Consider the following 14,402-nt stretch of genomic DNA (forward strand, 5'->3'; position numbering starts at 1 on the left):
CCCACTCAACAGAAAATAAAAGAGGTGGTTCAAAGGGGCATACTTAGCTTCTATCTATTTCTATTAATCTTTATTAGTGAAGACAAGAGCTTAGGGGTTACTACCATTTAACAAGGCAAGTGCTAATCTCTAAAAAGCTGATAATTTCCACAATTTGTAAGGTTTAGGTAAAACGCAGAGCCTTTAGATGTGTTGGAGTATATTGCTTGGTCTTTAAGGAACTCCTCAGTGTCAGGACGCTAAGAATTATAGGGGCTGATAAAGTGATTGTTATTTCTCTAGACACAGGTATTTCAACTGTGATTTGGTTAATGCCTAGTTTGAAATCCTTATAAAACTTTACTCTGAAAGGCATGCATTCTTAAAGTGAAATGTGTTATATTGAGTTCATTTTTCACTTTGACTTCCTTTATAAAACTAATGATATATCCCTATAAATCTTTAGTACCCTCATGTAATAAAATAGCACTTAAGCATGCAGAAAGAAAAAGTAGGAATGCAGAAATAAGAAAGAACCACAATACTGCCATAAAAACAGACAAAAAGACCCACGGAAAAGACTAGAGAACCCAAAAATGAATCCACACACCTACAGTTAACTCATTTTTGACAAAGGTGCCAAGAACGTACAGTGGGGAAAAGACAGTCTCTTCAACAAATGGTGCGGAAAAACTGGATATCCATATGCAGAATGAATCTAGACCCCTATCTCTCACCATATACAAAGATCAAATCAAAGTGGATTAAAGACTAAAATGTAAGACCTCAAACCATGAAACTACAAGAGAACACTGAGAAAAATCTCCAGGGTGGCATCAACAGATGAATAATCTGAATTTGTACTTCAGAAACAAAAAAATTAAAGAACCACAGAATTACAACCGGAGCTATCTCTTTAAATAAAGAGAGAGAATTAATCCCAAAGAGAAGTCAACACTTTTTTTTCTAGACAAGTCTTGAACTCCAACATCCAAATATAATTAACATTCTAAAAGTGACAGAAAGAAGGTCAGAGATATTCAATGTCCAAGTTGCAGTTTTCTCTCAAAGGTAGACCCCACCTCTTTTTGCCCTTCCTTTGTTCTCCATTATACAAAGACACTAACTATTCTAACCTCTAATAGCAAGTACTCCCCAATAGATTTATTGCTTCTACAGACTATATAATGTCAGTGTCCTTGCCTCTTAATGTTCAGAATTGTATAAATGTGAATATTTTATATAACATTTACAAATTTTTCTGCAAAATATAAAAATCTCACATAATGTAAATTCTGCTGAAATTATGTTGACAACATATTATGTGATTTTCATAGTTAATAGTATATACAATGATCTGGAAAAATAATCTAGTAGTAGACTAAATTGAAATCTTCATATATACTTCTTATGTAAAAAACTGACTTGACCACTTCTCAAGTTATTAATATTCTAAAATTAAAAATGCAAGGATTGTGGATATGGAATTTTGGAATGAAAAACACTTTCTTTGACTAATTACCATCTTAATATTGGATAATGTCATTAGTAACTGTGTGTGTATGCATGTGTGTATACATTTAAGTAAATAATTTTCCCTTTTTCTCCCACTTAAAGCAGTTAATGTTTTTGCTTTGTTTGATGGAACTTAAACTATCACTGACTACTTACTTTTCTTCCTTATACCTCTTGGCCAACATGTGATGTGATAATGCATGTAGAATGATAGCATGTAATTTTCTGGAATTAAATTATGAGATAGGGTTATACAATTTCAGTTACATTTCTTTTCTCTCAAAGACATCTTATTTACTTTATACAATGCCTTTTAAATCAATCAGTTCTATTTTAATTAAGAAAACCAAGGTAGAAAAATTAAACAATTTTCCAGGTTCATAAAGTGTGATTGCAGAACTAAAAGAATAAAATTGTACAACTGCAAGAGAACTGGAAGAGACTGTTCATGTTTCTGGTCAAACCCTTCATTTCAGTGAAGGAGAACATTGAAGTCTGAAGCAGTTAAGTGACTTGATCAAGATTATATGCTAAGACAGTTAGTGACAGAACAGAACAGAAGGGAAACTGGGTTGCCCAGCTGCTGACCCATGTCTTTCTACTCTACCATACTCACATATTTCGAGTTTGACATTTTTGTATTCATAGAAGTTAGCTGGAGGCAGTAAGCATAGCCCTATAAAGCAACTCTTGAACACCTGAAGAAACATGCTATCAAGTGTAACTTAGAATAGTATTGGGAAGACCTAGTGAGGAAACAGCCAGAAAAGAAAAGATTCGTTATGGAATATGAATCAAAATTTGGAGAATAAGAGGAGAGAGAATGTTGCAACTGTGAGAACCAGCAAGGGTACATACTCATATGGGAGAGTGAGGAAATTGTTGGAGAGTAGGAATGGGGTTAGAAAATAGAATCTATTGATTCTCTTGGCTCAGAGACTCTATGTTGGGGAGTAACAGAATGATGCTTGGTGAGAAAGGAACTGGAGGCAGAAAAAGAACAGAGAAGAGAAGGGGTTAGCAAGGACTTATTAGGCACAGTTGGCAGAGAGAGAAGGGTCTACTAGATTCTAATGTTTAAATATAACTTCATTAGAGCAGTGATTTTTTTGGTATGTGTTATTCATGGTTGCATCCTCCGTGCCCAGAAGAGTGCCTAGTACATAGTAGGCATTCATTAAATATTTGTTGAATGAACAAACAAATAAATGAGGGAGATATGGAGACCTGCAAGATTGAAGCTTCGAACAAAAGAGTAATATGATATAAACAGCGTCCAAGGTAGAGTATTCTTGTACATGTATCAATGTGGCATAACGTGATGACTTAAATAAGAATCTTAACCACAGGAAGAGAAAAGGTGTATGGCAGAAGAAAAATAAATGGAAGGAAAACGATACAATATGGATTTGTATTTGGAAGCACAAGGATACGTCTTATGAGCCAACGGAATACAAACGGAAACTTCAGAATCATTTGGATTTAAATTCAATTTTGTTTCTTTAAAAATGGACACCTGGGAAATAAAACACTAACGGTTTTATTTTTTCGAAATATAAGAGCAGTTTCAGAATCCCTCACAAAACAATGAACCGACTGTAAATTTTTATAATATGTTATAACTTGGGCAAACACAGGACTATTTTTCCAGGATATCATTGAAACTATTTTTTAATTGTGGCAACTTTTCATTTTAAAATAACCCCCATGGAAGAAGTGACAAGATTCATAATGCAGGTTTATCAGTGCCGCTAATGGTTCTATATCTAACTCTTCCAGTGTTATTCTATCCTATTTCATAATCACCCCTAATTACTGCCTATACTGTACTTCTCTCAACTGAATCCTGCCATTTGCTATAGATTGACCAACACCCTAATTTCAATCAAGTGTCAGGAAATAAGCTAAATTGCTTTGATGTGGAGAATTACTTCTTTGCTTTTTATGAGTGCTTATAACATATCCTGTATTATTACAGAAGCCTATATAAAAGCCAAAACCATTGATCTGAATATTTAAATTCTAGAATTGGCAGCACCTTAGATAAGCTAAGGTAACTGTTTTCTACCTGATTAATGACAGCAAGAATTAAACTGCGGTAGCTGACATATGGGAAACTGCTGAGAATGAAGAGTCCATATTTTGGCTGACATGCTGTTTGCCACTTTCAATTCTCCTTTTATTTTATCAGGTTCACGTGAGGGAGAGAAAAGGCACTAAGTGACACTCGGAACAATTATAGCACCTTTCTTTTTCTTTTGTGCAGAAAAGAATAACTTAACTTTACCTGCCAATATTTTTTCCTCTCACATTTTCACTCTTTTTTAATGACGAATGTTATGAAAGTGGCCTACGTCATCACACATACTGACCTCTCTTAAGAGTTTAAGCTGTAGAAAGCTAATAGAGCCTCCCTATCTTTGAAAATGCTATTGCCATTGTTGCTCCCAGCGTACCACCACCAAGTTGATACAAAATTCATATAAAAATGGGGACATAAGGAACAATGTCTGGGAAGCCAGGGTGCAGACTTGTGAAAAAAAAAAAAAAACCTTATACATAAAAATGAACCCTGTTCTACTCCTAGCAATCTACTTCTCATAAAAACAAATCCTTTTTTACTCCTAGAAAAAATCTACTCTCTCTTTCATCCTTTCAATTAGTATGCATTTCTTTGTAGAAGTTTCCTTCTTTCTTTATATGCTGTGGTATCATATGGTGGTTAAAAGTTTAGACTCTGAAGTCAGACTCCCTGACTTCTTTTTCTTTTTCTTTTTTTTTTTTTTTTTTTTTTTGTGAGACAGAGTCTCACTCTTTCGCCCAGGCTGGAGTGAAGTGGTGCGATCTCGGCTCACTGCAACCTCCACCTCCAGGGTTCAAGCGATTCTCCTGTCTCAGCCTCCTGAGTAGCTGGGACTACAGGTGCATGCCACCATGCTCAGCTAATTTTTGTATTTTTGGTAGAGACGGGGTTTCACCATGTTGGCCAGGATGGTCTTGATCTTTTGACCTCGTGATCCACCTGCCTCGGCCTCCCAAAGTGCTGGGATTACAGGCGTGAGCCACTACGCCCGGCCCAGACTCCCTGTTTTCATCTTGTATCTTCCACTTGCTAAGTGACCATAAGGAAATTATTTAGCGTCTCTGTGCCTCACTTTCTTCAAATGTAAAAAGAATCTAACAATAAAATCCACCTCTTAGGGTTGCTGAGAGCATCAAACCGGTCAATGAATGGAAAGTGCTTGTGGCGTTGCGTGGTATGTAGGTACATCATGTAAATATTAGTTGCTATCATTATTTCATACTTGATGCAGACATTTACAACAGTGCTTCTGAATTAATAAAAAAGCAGATTTTCCTCCTTACAGAAGTATATATGTTAAAATTTTGGACAAGTTAGAAGAACTATAAAGAAGAAAAAAATCTCCCTTCTGTAATCTTTCTACCTAGAGGTAGTAACTAGTCCCACCATTTCGTGCACACTCCCATAACTATTATTAAGTCCATTTGGTCATCTTCTGCCTCCCTTCATTATCACTTTTTCTCTAGACACAGAAGAAAGCACAAAATATTTTTAATAAAGAGAAATTAATTAAGAAAGGCAACTGCTTAGAAAGCAGAAAGCCTGGCTTTCATTCCCTGCCCTTGCTAGATCATTTAAGTTACAATGGGCGCTTTACTTACTATCTCTATCCTTTTCTGCCCTTTTTACAAAGATGCTATGATGCATCCATTAACTAACTTCTCAAAAGAAAGCTGGCACATAGAAGGGGGCAAAATATAAAGTATGTGAGTATAGTACAACTAAAAGCTTAGTTTACAGAGGATGTGTTTTAACAATATCTGAGAGGAAGCAAAAGACAGGAAGTTGCTATAGGCTCTCTTTAACTGTAGGAGCTATCTCCTCTAAACTGTTAATTATAATGTGTTACAGGTTTTATATTATATAATTATAATGTGTTATAAAGGTTTTTAAAGACTGTCCTCTGGTATGCATTTAGACTAATGCCAAAAATAATTCCATAATACATATCCGTTAATTTTTTATCACTTTTTGTATAACCCTGTGATATGCCGAGAGAAATTTACGAAATTAGAATAGCTGCACTCCTCATTTAAATTCACTCTAATGTCTTAATATGCACGTCTCTTATGTTTATAAAACATCACCATTTTAATCTAATCTGAATCCTCAAGTATCATCTCCATACCAAGCAAATAAATGATTCATTTATTCAAAATAAAGTGAATCACTCTGAAACTGGATGATTTACATAGACATGTGAGATAGTAGTTACTTGTGCTAAGACAATGAGGAACATTTGGCCATTTTAATTCATTTGTGGCCTTTTTGCTCCAGATCTTTTCCTACCTAATGTTGAGAGACTTTTTCCGAAGTTCACTCCACTTGAAGTTCATGTTATCCAAACGTCTTTGTAACAGGACTGCATCATCGGAACCTTCCAGGGATCTCAGGATTTTTTGGCTGTTTTCATCCAGGTTGTGATAAACATCTGTGTGAGCTTCAATTTCACCTTGGAGGTCCTATAGGACAGCAAGAAGAAGAATATGTGCAGAATTACCAAACAAAGGAAACAAGCGATGAATGTGAATTTGGAGAATTGCAAAAAATAAATAATTATTAGTTCAAAAGACATTTCAATCAGGCTAACTAACAAGAAGATACATCTCAAATCCCTTTTCTTGGTGTATTGCCTTCTCCTGTTATTATGTAGATTTAAAATGGGCATCTTATTAGGTGTAATAAATTTATTCCTTGCCATTATGAGTTGGAAAGTAATGTATTTATAACTTTATAAAGTTCACAAGTTATATATTCTAGTCTATGGACAAAATGTATTATTTTATGGAAGTGATAGGCAATAAAATGCTATGATAAAGTGTACCCCAGTGCCAATAATTTCATTACTATATGGATCAAGTCGTATTTTCTATTTACGTAGTCATCTGTAGAGTTAACTCTGACCATAAAAGCGTGGAGAGACTAATAAACAAGAGTGTACTTCGTCCACAGCACCAGCACATTCCTGGGAGTCTGTCATGGGAGAGAGAATCTTCTTGACAACGCACATTAAGTTCACCTTGGTATTACAGCATCATACATATAGTATAGCATCATACATTTATTAGTTATGATTTCCCATTTAATACATATTTTTAGGCTTGACAGGTGGAAAGTACATAGGACCTCGGTAAGAGTTATGATAAGAGGTTATGCATTCAACCTCACTTGTATATACACAGATCAAGAAAATTATTATAGTAGAAGAATCTGACCTTTACATGGTATGTCTTCCTGTGTAACATTTTCAGCTTGAACCGGGGACTACAGCACTGATCCTGTTGCATAGCAATCCTGAGAAAACCCAGAAACTGAAAGAGCCCTGCTTTAAAATGCCAACTTTGCTTACATTCTGTTGACAGAATGAATTTTGGAGCACAGGCCTCACCAGTCAATAATAATAAACGGCCACTTTGTACTCTGCACTAAACAGTAGCCAGGCGTGTGGATGTGGGAGGAACCTCAAAGAGAGGAGGCCTGGAATATGCAACTGACAGTTTATATTAAACAGCCAACTTTTCTTATCATTTTGCCATTACAAGCCAGAGACATTATAAATTCATTTTATATGTGTGTTTCCCTCCTTGTTCCCAGCAGAACAGTCAAAGCCAAGGGAACATTCCTCAGAGAGCTGCCGGGTACCAGCATTCCTTTCTGCCTACACAATGAATGGAGGCTTTGTATATTATCTGACTTGCTCTTAGCGATTTGTATGCTTCTGTTCAACAAGTTTAAAAATTCATTCTGAAGCTCCAAACAATTGGATTGATCTGTGTAACTAGAAAAGTTTTTTTTTTTCTCTCTCTCTCTCAAATTGAATTAAATTACTCTGCTAAAGTAAGGGAGAAAGTGGCAGAAATAACATGTTAGAAATTCTGAAGAACTGGCTCATGTTTTCAGCCACAGCCTCTTAAGATGCAGAATTTTGAATGTTGCACAAGTAAGGCAGACAGACAATGAATGTCTATTGTCACTATTTTTGGCAGCTAAAGCATCACTGATGGACTCTAGAGTTGTGTCCCATTCTCTTTGACTGGGAGACAGGCAGGGGAATATGGATAGAACCACATCAGAAGTTGAAAGAAGGGAAATATTGAAAGAGACTGAGTAGTATCTCTGTCCCATCAGAACCCAGTTTGTACTGGAAGGATATAGCCTGATTTTGAAACTAGTTTATATGGTAGAAGGTTAGTATTGGGATTCTTGCAGAGTGAAGTTTGGTCAAATATATAGCCATTTTATCTTTTTCTTTCTTTTTTCCTTTTGCCTACATGGAATAACATACCTGCCCAATTTGCACTTCTTCAGCAAAAGAGACAAGTGAGTTAATTTATCTAAGTACTTCAGGAGAAAAAGCCAACCAGATCTAAATTCCAGATAATTCCTTCACTTGTCTTTTACTTTACTTCTTCTGTTGTATTTGATTTGTACGGTACTTTCCTTTTGTGTATGCACTTAGGGGATTAAAGACAAACTTTTAGTTGTTCAAGAAAATAAAGTATTTTCACTAGTAGCATCAGTTTTCTATGTGTACTACATTAACATACATATAAAGGATAGTACATTTGAATTTTTATATCCTACATTGATAGCAGAGACCCAGGCTCAATCACGAGTTCCTTAAGGTTATGTATACCGTGAAGTCACCAACACTTTTTTTGTCTTGTCAAGCATAAATAGGATGTTGATTCACGAATTTGCTACTTTTCATCTTTGCCATACATATTATACTGCATATAAACATCTTTCTTATATTATCAACAAATAAATGAATATAAAATTGATAAACAAGTATTTATTGAGGACTGATTTATTGTCTAGTTTTAGCACTTTGGGAAATGTAAGAGGAGTACAAATGATAGCTCTATCTTTAATTTTCCTAAAACCTAGTGTGCACTTTTGTTTAATTCATTTATATTACCAACTAAATATTGATGGGAATTCCTGCCAAGTCTTCATAGATACTGGGATAAAGACTCCTTCCTTTAGAAATGCAGAAATGGCTAAAGTTATCTTAGCATTGGCAAGAAGGTAAGTCTTCTGTCAGTACTGCTTTTCTAGGTCATGATGGTGACATACAGCTATAAATGACACGTGTACAGTAAGGGGCTTTACAGGTTACAAAGCACGTACAAATATACCACCTTAGTTATTCCTCCCCCTGGCTCTGTGAAGTACATCACATTCTCTGTTTTACAGATGAGAGCACTGAGACTCAGATGTTTAACTGACTTGCCTAAAAGTCATATAGCTGATAAGTGTTAGAACTGGGAAATGGATCCAATTCTCTTGATTCTAGAAGATCTTGGGTTGCCTCCACCAACCCACTTGCCAGAAGCATCGGACATAATATACAGTAGTCACTGAACCTGAACGAAGATACTACTTGCAAGAGGAAATAAGTGACTGTTGAGGGAAAAGCACCCTGAAAGACAGCATTCTTGAGTTTGATAAAATATTTACCCACGTGGATTGATTTGTTCTGAATGAAAGATTGAATTCTGACTGCTCTTTTTTTTTTTTTTTTTTTGAGACACAGTCTCGCTCTGTTGCCCAGCCTGGAGTGCAGTGGCGCGATCTAGGCTCACTGCAAGCTCCGCCTCCTGGGTTCACGCGGTTCTCCTGCCTCAGCCTCCCAAGAAGCTGGGACTACAGGCGCCTGCCACCACACCTGGCTAATTTTTTTTTTTTTTTGTATTTTTAGTAGAAATGGGGTTTCACCATGTTAGCCAGGATGGTCTCGATGTCCCGACCTCGTGATCCGCCCACCTTGGCCTCCCAAAGTGCTGGGATTACAGGCGTGAGCCACCGCGCCCAGCCCTGACTGCTCTTTTCACTTCTCATTTAGCATTGGGCATCCTGGACCACCTGTGAGCAAAAAATGTTCACACTGAAAAGGTCTCCTTTCTACAAATTTCCCTGCTGCCAGAACAGAAATTCTGCCATCAGTAATTCATCTCTTTGTCTACAAGAGCCATGTGGACTACTATGAACCATACCAAGAAATGACTTGACACATCAGCATAAATATAGTTCATCCATGTTCCTTTGGGATGGCAGGCTGGTAGGAAATCTGTCAAGCTACAGGACTCAGATAGGTTGCCCTAAAAGGAAGGCAAGTATTGGGGAAGAACCCAAGGCTCTCTTTCAAAAGCTGGCATGCTGTAGTGGAGATTTTTCAGTATCAATAAGGCAGCATGAGTCATAGATTGGGAATGCAGGGCAGGCTGGAAGGAATATACATTATATATAATATAATATAATATTAATATAATATAATATAATATAATATAAATATAATTAATATAAAACTACCATAATGATATTTGTCTAAACTCACCATTTAAAGACTAAACCTCAGACTCAGGTAGCACAAAAAAGCAAAAGATTGATATGGAGACTCAAGTGGAGTTCTCAGTGGGTAGCCAATCTGGACAAAGGATAATTTTCATAGAAATTTCTGGATAGTTTTATTTCACTTCTGACTTAACTAGAAAACATCATTCGAGCCTTCATTACTGCATTCACTGTATGCTCTCTAATTTGTTTCTTCTTTTTTGTGATTGTAGTCTTTAGGAAAAGCAATAACAAATGAACAAAGGGGAAAAGGTATTTGTTATGTAACAAAAACCATAGCAGCAGCAGCAGCAGCAAGAGCAACAACATACAGGAAACTTACTATACATCAGGTGCTGTCCAAAGCACTGTATATGCATGAGCTCCTTTTCTCCTCTCAACAACCCTCTAGCGTAGGGGCTTCTATTATCTTCATTCTCCATATAAGATAATGAAACTACTGTAAGGTTAACTAAAAATGCCCAAGGTCACACAGCTAATAAAGGTAGCAAGATTTAGAACCTAGTCAGTCAGACTTCAGGGATTGTGCTGTTAGCCACTAGGCTGTATTACCTTTCAAGTTTAGTCGTTGGTGATAGTTTTTCCTATTAATAATGCTACTACCTAAATTTTTAGCAAATCTAGCGCTGCCAGTAGAAAATAAAGGATAATGATTTCAGCACGCGAAGAGCAATTTCATGGTCTTATTAATATAAAGACTATTAAACAGATTTGTAGCAGTGGACAGAGATGCATCCAATACAACAAGAGAAAACACAAAGTAGTTGAGAAAATGAGTGCAAACGAAACAAATAATGTGTGTCCCCATAAGAGAAACATTTGGCCTAAAGTTCTGTACAATTATAGAGCAAATTTCAGCTGGGAGTACCAAAAAAGTTCAGTTATGAGACAAGCAATATGTTCACAGTATAGCAGTTTTAGGAGTAGGGGAGATCCCGTTTTCTGAAGGGCTTTTTCAAATTCCACACTTCCTTCTTATCTGACTCTCATCTACTCCTGTTGTGAATCTCCTTTCTCAGCTTCCAGAGAAAACTCATGGCAAAGTGCGGTTAAATAGACATAGGTTTGACTCTTCTCTTCGCTTTCCCTTATTAGCCACATAATGATGAAAACTCTTTAATTACTTTGGTTTCACTAAACATGAAATAATAATACATATCTGCTGAATTTTTTGAATATTACATGGAATTTTTGTAAAATACTTTGAATAGCGTCCAGAACACGAGAGGTCTTTAATAAATAATAGCGAATGCAGGGCTTACTATTACAAGATAATCCATGTGGAAATCAGATGGTAGAAATAGATTTCATGAAGTTACGGGACTTGGCTTGAGCCTTAAGGGATGTATACGATTGAGAAAGGAGAATAAAAGAAAATATTCCAGGTAAAAAGAATAGCATGGGAATGGAGTAAAGGTGAAATGAATTTGGTTTATGAGCAGGGACAATGAATTGCACAACCTGATTGGAATGGAAAATGAGCATTGAGAGAAATAGGTAGAATGCAGACCAACTGCTTAAACCAAGTAGAATAAAGTCTTCCTTTAGGAAGCCACTGAGAATAAAAGTTTATAATGAAAAGTACAAAGACAAGATTATTGAATATTAAATCCGTACTATTTCATTCAACAAGTAGAATGATCCACGATGCTCATAAGTAATAATACAACTGGGGAACAATAGGAAAAGTTATGGATGTTTTACAAGAAGAAAAATAAAGAAGGGAGATATCAAGAATTAGTGCTGTACCCTTATTTTTATTATTAACCATTTTATTAACCATTAAGCAGATGGCTGTGATACTATTCTAGAACATCATGAATAATCGTATCCACATATTTCCTTTCCTATGTAAATGGAATTATTGGTCTCTAAAATAGGACTCAGCAAATGAAAACTTCCCTATTTTAATATAGCTGAGAAGTAAGGAAACAAACACAATGGCGTAGAAAGACTAACAATAAGTGACCAAATCTCCTTAAAAATTTTATTATAGACAGATCATCTCTAGGCTTTTCTGAAAGCAGTTAGTATATGAATAATTATAAGGCCATTAGTTCCTCCTTACTGATAATTTTTATCTAATTTAAATTAGCTTGATGGGAAAAAAGTGGTCTGATTTCTAAGAATGTAGAAGGTCAGGAACATACAATTCAAAATAGGAAAGAAATTATCTTAAGTGGCTAAACTGAGAGTAGGAAGAAGTGACACCTTACAGAGAATCAGAAAGGTGTAAAAGGAGCCACGGGCACGTGTAATTGACCAGGGTCACACAGTGTGGAAACTAACAGCTCTCCATGCAATAGCAGCCCCTTGAAGGCATCACCTCGTTTTATAGTGAAGCAAAATAGTTAATGCTCATGATGATGATGCTGAATTAGCCAGGGAAAGCAGATTTACATTCAATAAAATCTGTTTAAGAAGAAAGCAGTGTACGTAAATGCTTCAAATGACCAAATGACTTTTATTTGATACAGTTGTTTTGAAAAGCTGTTAATGATTTAAATAAAAATAAAACAAAAACAATTATATGAAAGTAGAACTCCGTTAGACTGGTTATCCAAAATGACTCATTAAGCATGAGCTCTAAATAGTAGAGGTTTTGGAGCCCACTTGCATACACTCATACATATACACACACAGAAACAGATATTCTATTACGAAGACCTAAGAACAGAAATTGAGAGTCAATCTTTAGAAACGTGTACAGCAATCTAAAAATAAAAAGCATGGACTTAAATTTTGTATGTCTGGTATTTGTAATTTTTAAAATAATTCATTTTTATTGCATGTTACAAAAGTATCAGTCTATTATGGATTGGGAATTAAAACAAGCCAAAAAACAAAGACTCAAAGTGATCTTTCCTAACAAATTTTTTGTGAAGAATCCATAGGAAGAAATTGGACCCACAGTCTTAGTCTTATCAGGATTCTAATCTAACCACCGGAGGTTCCTGACTACATCAGAAAATGCAGTTGGATACAGATTCACAAGAGGGTGTGACTGTGTTTTTCCTTCTTATTCTATATGTGGCCATGTAACACCTTTAAAAGCAGCAGAGTTGTCGTCCCAAGAGAAACAAGAGTTAATCTGAGGACTGCTGTTTGGCTTGGAGCCTGGTTGCCCTAGGTAGATAAGGAGTATGTTTTCAGGTCCACTGCATTGCGTTGCATCTTAAACGAGCAGCTGTGGATTTAGGAGTCCACAGGCTTTGCTTTACAAATGGCTGTTATTAAAGTCCTCAGAGACTATTATCCTGCAGGGTTTGTTGTCTTTGCTTTCATATCTCATTCGAAAATTCTCACACTTAAGCACCACAACAGCAGAGAGAAGGGATATGCTCTCTCAGCGGAGAGAAGGGATATGGTCTCTTGCCTCAGTATATTCCCAAGTGCAAAGCTTTACTTCAAAATCTAATCTTTAAAAATGCCTGGCCTAGGGTGGATTACCCCCGGAGGAAACTGAGCAAAATCTCATTTGTCAAACCGCCTTAAGCAATCCCGAACTCTGGTAATACTTGATGCTTTCTCTCCTTGTCTGATCCTCTGACTCCATTCTTAAAATTACTTTTTAAAACTGACGAGTTCATTTAAGATATACTAGGTCGGAAGTAAGATGAGAGGTATCTTTCTCATCCACGTCTTGTTTTTCCCAGTTTCTTTTCTTCCTGTCACAACGCAAAAATTCTCTGAATATTTACTTATCACAAAAACATGCATTAAGTACCTATTGTATGTCTGTAAGTAGGGCCAATAATACCTACCTTTTAAGGTTTTGGCAAAGATTAGATGAGATGATGTGAGTAGACCAACCAAGTACCTAACCCAATGCCTCACCTTATCGTGAGGTTTCATTAATGTTGCATCCTTCTAGTCCCCATCTCACTTTCTGCCATGACTCCAATCCTGCTAGCAGAGAAGACATGAGGCCGTTCAAAAGCAAATGAATACCTAGTGCATGAAGATGGGAGCCAGAGCTACAGGCAGGAGCTAAGAGGTAGTTCTCAGGAAGTTCAGGTTCAAAGGGTACAGTGTAGCCAATGAGAGCTTAGAATGCAGCCTGGAGATTATATCTGATTCTATAAGGATAATATTCTACTGTGTTTCTTGTGTAAAGGTGTAACATTGTGAAAATAGTATTTGGTAATGATTATTGGGAGGATGGTGTTCAGGGTAAATGTAGCAGGGTCAGAGTGAAGGCAGGAAGTCTAGCGGACAGGCAGTCCCAGCCATTCAGGAACCAAAACAGCAGTGGCTCCAGAATCAGAGAGAAGGTAAAGAAGAGGGATGCTACCATCGAGTGCTCATGAGTTATAAAAATAGCTGTATGTGTGATTTAATTCCATCCTTCTCTTGTCCTACCTTTGGAAGGTAGAATTCAGGAAAGTGATAACTATTCACAAGTACATTTTAAAGATAGAAATGTTATTTAAAGTTCTATTTCTCAAGGAGTAAGAAAAAAATACAT

General features: G+C 36.3%; 1 protein-coding gene across 5 annotated transcripts in view; it reads right to left on the reverse strand.

Moving 5' to 3' along the window:
* The window catches only part of DMD (dystrophin), a 2,284,432-nt gene that overhangs the window by 391,932 nt on the left and 1,878,098 nt on the right, over positions 1–14,402 (reverse strand). For 4 of the 5 annotated variants that reach the window (XM_063634262.1, XM_063634265.1, XM_063634264.1 and 1 more), the window contains exon 56: positions 5,867–6,039. In XM_063634262.1, the coding sequence (XP_063490332.1) occupies positions 5,867–6,039 (173 nt within the window). Of the gene's footprint in view, positions 1–5,866; positions 6,040–6,792; positions 6,838–14,402 lie in introns of those variants that run through there. The other variant, XM_063634266.1, reaches the window with a different exon arrangement.

Source organism: Symphalangus syndactylus, chromosome X, assembly GCF_028878055.3.
Source record: "Symphalangus syndactylus isolate Jambi chromosome X, NHGRI_mSymSyn1-v2.1_pri, whole genome shotgun sequence".
Taxonomy (NCBI): domain Eukaryota; kingdom Metazoa; phylum Chordata; class Mammalia; order Primates; family Hylobatidae; genus Symphalangus; species Symphalangus syndactylus.